This window comes from Budorcas taxicolor, chromosome X, assembly GCF_023091745.1.
Source record: "Budorcas taxicolor isolate Tak-1 chromosome X, Takin1.1, whole genome shotgun sequence".
NCBI classification, from domain to species: Eukaryota; Metazoa; Chordata; class Mammalia; order Artiodactyla; family Bovidae; genus Budorcas; species Budorcas taxicolor.
In genome coordinates this window covers 10,111,311-10,120,873 of record NC_068935.1, presented here as the reverse complement: position 1 = coordinate 10,120,873, position 9,563 = coordinate 10,111,311, and the positions used below count along the sequence as shown (strand labels likewise).

At 48.6% G+C, this 9,563-nt stretch overlaps 1 protein-coding gene across 1 annotated transcript; it reads left to right on the top strand.

Moving 5' to 3' along the window:
* The first annotated feature begins 242 nt into the window (after positions 1–242).
* On the top strand, positions 243–6,078 carry LOC128070115 (protein ARMCX6-like). The gene is made up of 2 exons (XM_052663413.1): positions 243–249; positions 4,923–6,078. The coding sequence occupies exons 1-2, from the start codon at positions 243–245 to the stop codon at positions 5,480–5,482; spliced, it is 567 nt and encodes a 188-aa protein (XP_052519373.1). The 3' UTR covers positions 5,483–6,078.
* Positions 6,079–9,563: the final 3,485 nt, after the last annotated feature.

The window sequence follows — 9,563 nt, the reverse complement described above, 5'->3', positions numbered from 1 at the left end:
GCACACGTGTCCCTCTGTCCTGAAGCCCATTTTTACATCAATTGCTGGATCCCAATTCCCAGCAGGTGATATGAAGAGAATCGAATGACGCTGGCGCATGCAGAAATGTGTTACAAAAGAACTCAGGGCTTGAGAATCTGAGTCTTTTAGCCTTACTATCAAATCTTCCCTTTGCTCATGAGGGAGATACTATATCTTCCAAGGCTGTTTGCTATACAACCAAGAAAAGACAGTTCAGAACAATGGACGGTAAGTGTCTTGCTCAGAATATGTGCAGGCACATGATGAAGCTATAGAGGATTCCTTCCCAACAGAGTGCACCAGCCTCTACGGATGACAAATTAATGGTTTCTGACACTGACCCTGGAGAAAGTACTTGTAACATTTATGCCACATATGGTGTATTACATAATTAGTTTCCAAAAAGATATACAACTATAAGAACTGTAAGAAAATTCAGTGGACATATACAAAATAAGTATATATGAAAGCATAAAACAGACCACGTCTTCTAATCCTAAATTTTATCCTGCTCAAGATTCGAATGGCTTCTTAAATCTGTAGCTTGACATTTTGGAAAGTTTCAGAAAATTGTCAACCATTATTTCTTCAGATATTACTTTTGCCTCATTCATTCTTTCCTCTCTTCCTGAATTTCAAGTACTTGTATGTTGCATCTTCTTTCTGTCTTCTCTCTCTCTTAACCACTCTTAATTTTTTCACTCATTTCTGACTCTGGCATTTTTTTTTTGGATGGTTTCTTCCAACCTACCTTCCTGCTCAATAATTTTCTCTTCATCTGTATGTACTCGGCTGTTAAATCTTTCCATTCAGTTGATTGAGATTATTTTTTAGGTCTAGAATTTCTGCTTTATAGTTTTTATGTTTTCATTTATCTTCAGAAATTCTCTGTATTGTCTCTTATCTTCTTAAGCATAGTAAGCATATTTATTTTAAATTAATGTCTGAGAACTCAAATATCTGAAGCCCCAGTGGGTCTTCTTCTATTGTCTGTCATTTCTGGTGACTTTTGTTAATTTTGTCATGTCTTCCTGTGTGCTTGGTGGTTTTCTGTTGTGTGCTAGATATAGTACTTTATGAAACTTCAGAAATAATTGAGATTGATGTTATTTCTAGAGAATTTATATTTGCCTTTGCCAGGTATCTAGAGATATTAGCACTTTGGAATTATCCTAATCCAACTTCCAGTGGTTGAGACTACTCAAAGTTAAACTGAAGTCCTTGTAAAAGCCTGTGTACATCTCCTTCACTCTGACTCTGAGGTGCAGCTCTTTCAGCATCACAATCCAAAGATTTGAGGGTTTACCAGGTGTACCTCTTGGTAAGATTTTGATTCTAATATCTGTCTCTCTAGTCCCCCAAGACTATCCAAAACTCTACATAGCCTCTCAATAGTTCCCTCAATAACTGAATATGAGCCACTGAAGAAAGTGGCCCTAACATTAAACTCAACTTCTCCCACTCATATTCTGCACCGGGTACTCTTCATCATCTCTAGTGCCTTCAGGAAGTAAAAAACGATATTGTGCTCAACTTCTCCAGATCAGCAGAAGGACTGATTTCATTTATTCATCCACCATTTCCCTAACACTATTTTTTAAAAGCATACCATATATTCAGAAAAGTGCACAAATCCTAAGTGTTCAGCTCAATTGATTTTCACAAAGTGAGCAAGGAACAAAACATAAACAGCACATTGTAAGCTTCCCTCATGTCCCTATTTAGTCAATAATGCATCCCAAGGGTAACCACTATTCTGACTTCTAAATCCATGGATTAGTATTCTGTGTGTGTAATTAATTTATTTTTTATTGAAGAAAAATTGCTTTACAGAACTTTGCTGTTTTCTGTCAAACCTCAACATGAATCAACCATCAGTTCAGTTCAGTTTAGTCACTCAGTCGTGTCCAACTCTTTGTGACCCCATGAATCGCAGCACGCCAGGCCTCCCTGTCCATCACCAACTCCTGGAGTTCACTCAGTCTCATGTCCATTGAGTCAGTGATGCCATCCAGCCATCTCATCCTCTGTCGTCCCCTTCTCCTCCTGCCCCCAATCCCTCCCAGCATCAGAGTCTTTTCCAATGAGTCAACTCTTCGCATGAGGTGGCCAAAGTACTGGAGTTTCAGCTTTAGCATCATTCCTAGAAATCCCAGGGTTGTTCTCCTTCAGAATGGACTGGTTGGATCTCCTTGCAGTCCAAGGGACTCTCAAGAGTCTTCTCCAACACCACAGTTCAAAAGCATCAATTCTTCAGTGCTCAGCCTTCTTCACAGTCCAACTTTCACATCCATACATGACCACAGGAAAAACCATAGCCTTGACTAGACGGACCTTAGTCAGCAAAGTAATGTCTGTGCTTTTGAATATGCTATCTAGGTTGGTCATAACTTTTCTTCCAAGGAGTAAGCGTCTTTTAATTTCATGGCTGCAAGCACCATCTGCAGTGATTTTGGAATAAACCATAGGGATACATATATCCCTTCCCTTTCGGAAATCCCTCTTATCTCCGTCCCCATCCCACCCCTCTAGGTTGATACAGAGTCCCTGTTTCTGTTTGCTGAGCCATACAGCAAATTCCCATTGGCTATCTATTTTACATATGGTAATGAAAGGAAGCAACAGGAAGAAACAGTTAGAACTGGACATGGAACAACAGACTGGTTCCAAATCGGGAAAGGAATACGTCAAGGCTGTATATTGTCACCCTGCTTATTTCACTTATATGCAGAGTACATCATGAGAAACCCTGGGCTGGATGAAGCACTAGCTGGAATCAAGATTGCCAGGAGAAATGTCAATTACCTCAGATATGCAGATGACACCACCCTTATGGCAGAAAGTGAAGAGGAACTAATGAGCCTCTTGATGAAAGTGAAAGAAGAGAGTGAAAAAGTTGGCTTAAAGCTCAACATTCAGAAAACTAAGATCACGGTATCTGGTCCCATCACTTCATGGGAAATAGATGGGGAAACAGTGGAAACAGTGTCAGGCTTAATTTTGCTGGGGGGGGCTCCAAAATCCTTGCAGATGGTGACTGCAGCCATGAAATTAAAAGACGCTTACTCCTTGGAAGAAAAGTTATGACCAACCTAGACAGCATATTAAAAAGCAGAGGCATTACTTTGTCCACAAAGGTCCATCTAGTCAAGGCTATGATTTTTCCAGTGGTCATGTATGGATGTGAGAGCTGGACTATAAAGAAAGCTGAGCGCCAAAGAATTGATGCTTTTGAACTGTGGTGTTGGAGAAGACTTTTGAGAGTTCCTGGGACTGCAAGGAGATCCAACCAGTCCATCCTAAAGGAAATCAGTCCTGAATATTCACTGAAGGACTGATATTGAAACTCCAATACTTTGGCCACCTGATATGAAGAACGGACTCATTGGAAAAGACCCTGATACTGGGAAAGATTGAAGGCAGGAAGAGAAGGAGACGACAGAGGATGAGATGGTTGGATGGCATCAGCAACTCAATGGACATGAGTTTGAGTAAACTCCAGGAGCTGGTAATGGACAGGGAGGCCTGGCGTGTTGCAGTCCATCGGGTCGCAAAGAGTTGGACACGACTGATCGACTGAACTGAAGTGAACTGATCCGTTTCTTCAAGGAAATGTGAGGCCTGAACCAGTCAGAAGATGGCGGTAGAGGCTAGCCTGAAACCAGAACCTTCTCTTTCACTACTGCTGCTGCTGCTGCTAAGTCGCTTCAGTCGTGTCTGACTCTGTGCGACCCCATAGACGGCAGCCCACCAGGCTCCCCATCCCTGGGATTCTCCAGGCAAGAACCCCTTTCAAAAAATCATTACTTAACCCCAATCCTTTTTGGCTCTGGGGAAGCAGAGTCTATGGAGCAGAAATGATGGGTAGAACAGAATAGTAGCCATTTGAAAGAAGAAAACAAAGTCAAGAGTGACTGGGGGCAGCAGGGAGTTGAAAATGCGGGCCTTTGTGGGGAAGCCATGAGGTGATGAACGGGTCTGGAGGATAGAGGGTGTGCCTAAGCATGTCAAATGGAAGAAATTTCAAAGCCAGATTTCTCACTCTGGAGAGAGGGCAGTCATATGCCTGTATATCTACCGATCTCCATTCTCTCTGTGTGTTTACATGAAGACATAAATCTAGGCAAAGGAAGAAGGAAATAGCTCCAGACATTGTGATCTCTTCGAGATAAGGAAAGGGAGGAGGAGGGAGTCAGAATGCAGGGTCAAGAGGCAACTCAGCAACCTCTCCCAGTCTTTGTTTTCTTCTCCTCTTAACTTGGGTGCTAGAAAAGTTAAATGCTGTACCTCTGAGGAAACAGTGGGATCCAGCTTAAGGGAGATAAATGCCAGAGGAGAAACATTTGAAAATTAACAGGAATTTGATGCCGGAAAATCAACTGAGCTGAGTGTTGACATTTATATTTACAAAGACTCAGTAAAGCTCTATATATTTGCATTTTCCCCAGTAATCTGTCGAATGGCAGATAGTGCAGTTTGTGTCCAGGGAAAGAACATCCAACAGTCTCTTCCCTAGAACACTACAATAAGATGGCTTTTTACAAGAGTGAGGCCCTCCTGTGACTTGTCACAGATATAATTGTGATCCAGTTCGTGATTTAGCAAAAGCAGTTCTAGAGGACAGAACTAGAAGCTGCTACAGTTCACCCACTATCAGAAAAGGATGTAAGCACAGTGAGAAACAAGCAGAATTGTAGGGAACTGCGTATGGATAAGGGTGGATAAGGGGTCTAGTCTTCATTCAAAGATTCAGGGAATGCCAAATCCTGGGGATGAGGCTGACATGTGACATGGGCAGTAAGAACCTAGGGCCGGTCAAAGAGGAAAGGGCCTGAATGAAGAAAAATCACATTTTCCCTAGTGAAAAGGAGAACATTTTTATTTAAAAAGTGATGCTAAAGATATTAAAAATTTCAGTTGTGCTCTTGGCCTCTCCAAGGAGCCTTTCATTCAGGGAAAAGTATTGTTAGCTGAGCCCAAGGATGCCAGTTTTTCATTTAGCCATGATATCAACAGTCATTTGGCCAGCCTCTCCATTGCTGGAAACACAATCCCGACTCCCGACCCTGCTGTTGAGGACGGAAAGGCTTTGTGTGGCCCGGATAACTTGAATGCAGGTGTCGAAAATCAGGGCCAGATGAAGATGTGCATCAGCCAAGTGTGTCGGGAGACTGTGTCTCTTTGCTGCAACTCATTTCTGCAGCAGGCTGGATTAAATTTGTTAATAAGCATGACAGTTATTAATAACATGCTTGCCAAGTCCGTTTCAGGCTTGATGCTTCCTTTGATACCAGAGGGAAGTGAATGTGCTGAGGGGCAGGTTGTGAAACCCCTGACGGGTTTGTCTGAAAAGCCAGCCTTGTCGGGGGAGTTGCTGAGAGCCCAAGTGCTATGCCCCTTCCTGCCCCTCTTTGTCAGGAACACAAACAGACAGCTTCTCTCAGAAACCCTGGCCTCTTAAGTGGCCCCTCCAGCAGGGTGGGACTGATCCACCCCGAAACAAAGCCCAGTCAATGGGTGAACACACACTTGTGTTCTCAAAGACTCTGCAGCGGGTGCTATTGAAGACCCAGCGTTAGCTGGCTCAGCACATCTCTGGGTGAAAGTTGCATTTGCTAAATCCGGGACCACACTCTTACTGGTCAGGCAGGGGTTCCCACAGAGCTTTGAGTAACCTCTTGGGTTTTCAGTCTGCAGGCAATGTGCATTGTAAATTGCTCCCTTGCAGCCTTCTCCCTGTGGTAAAGGGGTCCTTTCAGCGGCCAGCTGTGGTTCAAGAACAACATGTTCTAGCCTCAGTGGGGATGCCTGGCCTGTGGTGGTCTCTGTGTCTAAGCTGGGCCATGCTGGGGAGACCAGACCCACAGGGGGCTTGTGCCAAAAGCGTATCAGTTGCTGCTTAGATGGGATCCTTTCCGTTTACTCTCTTTTCTTCGCGAGCCTATGAACGATACCTATTGAGCAAAAAAGCTCACCCCTCTTCTATGCGCTGTACTGACTTAACCTTGTCCACCAAGTCTGCGTTTTTATGTACATTCAATAAAGCTGTGTGCTTTGACTGGCAAAATGGAGACACGGTACTTGTTTCTGAATCTCTAGTCTGCATGAGGGGAAAGACCAAAATACATGATCCATGCTGACTGACTGGGGGCATTTGCTCCTGGCAGATGCCCACTCAGCAGTGCCCACAGGAGACTGGAGAAGGGATGAGCTGCAGGGTTCAGGGGGAGCCTCCAGAAGGGGCTGGGGGAGGGGCTGGGGCAGGGAAGGGGGTGGGGGTGGGATGAAGAAGGACTCTTGGGAGGACTAGAAGAGGCAACACCTTGAAGCAGGCAGCACAGTGCCTGACGCAGAGAAATCCTTCCCTCGATGAAGGTGTCTTTCCTCGCCTGCTGGCCTAGAGAGGAAGCTCAGTACCCTCGGGCTGGCCTGTGCATCCCTGCCGTCCCACTGGGCAACCCATCCCTGACATCTGATGCACAATTATAGCAGTTACAGTTGCTACTTGCTGAGGGCCTGCTTGGTGGTGTTGTCACTCCTGAGAAGCAGCTGTGCGACCTACTTGCAGGCCTCCTCCCTTCCTTGGGAGGCCAAGCCCAAATTCCCGGACTAGCGAGAAGGCTTGGCCCTTGCTTCCTCTGGGAAACCTCTTTTCTGCCCTCTCCCGGGTACTTCTGTGGGATCCAGGAAGGAGACAATGGAGACGTCCACGGATCCCCGAGGGGGTGGGAGGGCCATGTCTGGTCCACCCAGAAGGACACATATTCATGCCGTCCACGCAAGCTCCCGGCACCCCTGGAAGGAAAGGAGGAATGTGGCTCTGCACACTGAAAGCTCCATGAATCTGTGCAACTCATTCCACCGCCCCTGCCCACATTTCCAGACCCCTCCCAGCAAGCCTCAGCCCTGGGTCAGCAAAGCCAGATTCCCTGGGTGTTTTGATGTGTCATGAAGTGGTCCTCCTCCTCAAAGGCCAGGCTCACGTAGGGGACAAGAAGCTTCTTTTGAGCGGTGCTGCCTGTGAGCCCGGTGCCCTCTCCTGTGCCCCCTGGGGTGTGGCTCAGGGACACTGCACCCTGGTCATCAGTGGTGTCCCAGTGTACTGCTTCTGACTGCCCTCCTCCGTGCAGAGCACAGTGTTATCTCAATGTTTCCCTCCCTTCTCCGGGAGACTGGGGCGGGGGGGGGGGGTGCAGGTGGGGTGCCACTCTCCTGCTTGTACTCATCCGCCCCCACAGTTTGGGCTGCCTAGTGACCTTGGGGGCCTGCCAGAACTCTGCCCCTTCCCAAGCCCTGGCGCCTTGTTGGGCAGCATGTGACTGGTTGCTGTGACACCACAACCCCAGCAAGGCTCACCAGGCTGGGGCTTCGTTTGCTGGCTCTGGGGCCCTGTTTTCTAAGAGCTACTTACCTGACCCTCCCTTTGTGCCTAGCCAGCCTCAGGTGGGCGGGGCAGTCTGTTTGCCAGGCAGGACTGCCCTCCGGCAGCCCCTCATCCCCTTGTCCAGTGGAGCGTGCTGGCCAGGGGCATCTTCAGCACCACCTTATTGCTCAGCCTCAGCCATCTCTGCCCTAACCACAGCATTTCTGCTTGCTCCTGGCTTGGGGTCCCAAATGGCCATGTGCTTCCTTCCTCCTCTGCACTCTGCCGAGTCCCCACTTGAGTCCCGCCACAGGCAGCGCTCCACCATCTCCGAGGCAGGCAGTAGGCCCTCTCAGGCCACAACTGACTCTGACCTCAGGCAGGGGCTGGGAGGCCTCTGCCCACCTCCCGAGCACCTCTGTTACAGGACAGCCTGCCAGGCCTGAAGTGTCTCCACAGTGGGGTCTTGGCCCAAGACACGACCCCTCTCCATGAGCTGGCACTGCCCTCCCTGAAACACTCCCTGTGTGGGGAAGCTCCGGGCCCTGGCTGGCCTCAGTTGGCCTTGGCCGGCTGCTGTGCCAGGGCGGGAGCCCGGTTCCCCGTGGGTTCTGCCTCAGATGTGGAGGGACCTGGAGCGAGAGGCATGCCTGCAGTCAGGGCCTGAGGAACACAGTCAGAGGCTTTCAGCGCTGGAAAGACTAAGGTGCCTGCCACCCCTGCCATGCTTCATTCAAAAATGAGACAGCAGGGGACCACCCAGCACAAACTTAGACCCACCTGTCTGCTACAATCCACCAAGTTCCTTGCCGGGTTTCCCTGTGGCAGACATTAGCCAGGGTTCTCAAGGCTTGAGCTTGTCGCACTCTGTGGGGGGGTGCCTGCCTTGATGGGACTGCCCCAGCCAAAGCTGTGTCTTGGGTAAGTCTGGAAGTGCCTCCACACACTGTCTTCCGGCCGGCTCCAGAAAGAGCCCTGCTTTCCCCTCCTCATTATCTTGTCTACGTTTGTGCCTGTAGATACGAACTTTTACAGCAACTTCCAGTACCCTCCCAGCCTGCTTCCTGTCCTGGGAACTTTGTTATATGACCCCCCACCCCGCCCCTCCCTGACATAAGCCCAGGTCGGGTGGCTTGCAGGCATCCAGCTTCCTGCCTGCTACACCCCCCGCATCTCCCAGGCGGCATCCCCACGGGGCCCTTCGTGCCACGCTTGGGGCAGTTCCAACCACAGTGCCCTCACTCTCAAGTGTCACCGGGGACAGGCACAGCCCTCAACAGTCAGTCCCTCTGCTGGGCCACCACAGCACTTTTGGTTAAGAGTCTGACTGCAGTGCGGAGCACCGGCCCCCACCTCTCTCCTGGGGCAGTACTTGGTCTAAGATGGGATGGCCCTGCAGCACAGCCCTGCCGGGCATCGGCCAGTCCCTTGTCTGATCCTCATGCCACGTGCATCATCTCACTCTGTCTCTCACACACACGCACACCCTTCACTTTGCTCAGGACCTCCTCTTCCCCAGAAGGCTCATTCTCCCTTATTGCTTCTTGCTTTTGTGTGTGGCTTAGGATGGCCTTCCCCATTTCCCCTTTACAAAAGGAGCTTCCTCTGTGGTTTCTAATTCTTCTTACCTTTCCACTTCAAGGCTTGTCTCAAGGATATACCTGGAATTTCCTTTTGTGCAAGGTGGGAGTTGTCATCCAAACTGACTCCTTTTCCAAACAGATAACCTGTCGACACAGCACCACTTATCACTCCATTCTCATGATATCTCATATTATATAGTTGGTGCCTCTGGGACCTCATGCCCCCAGCCGAGCAGCCCCTCTGTGGCTTCCTGCTGTGGAATTCCTCTTGGGGCACACCCCTTTCTCCCAGGAACCCCTCACTGACTCAGGGACCCTCTGGGTTACTGGCTCATCCATGACAAGTGAGGTGTGTGTGTTGTCAGGGAGGGTGTGCTGGTGCTTGTGAGCAGGTGTCAGGTATCCTCTGATACCATCTCAGGATGCATTCTGGCCCACAGGAGACTTAGGAACCCCCTGCCCTGCCTGCTTTAGCGCCAAGCGAAATGGGACTGGTTTATCCCCTCACCACAGCTGCCTTATTTTGCGAGAGAAAACATGTTGGAGCACACTGTGTTTTTTGTACTATTATAAATCTATTATATATTTCATTGCCA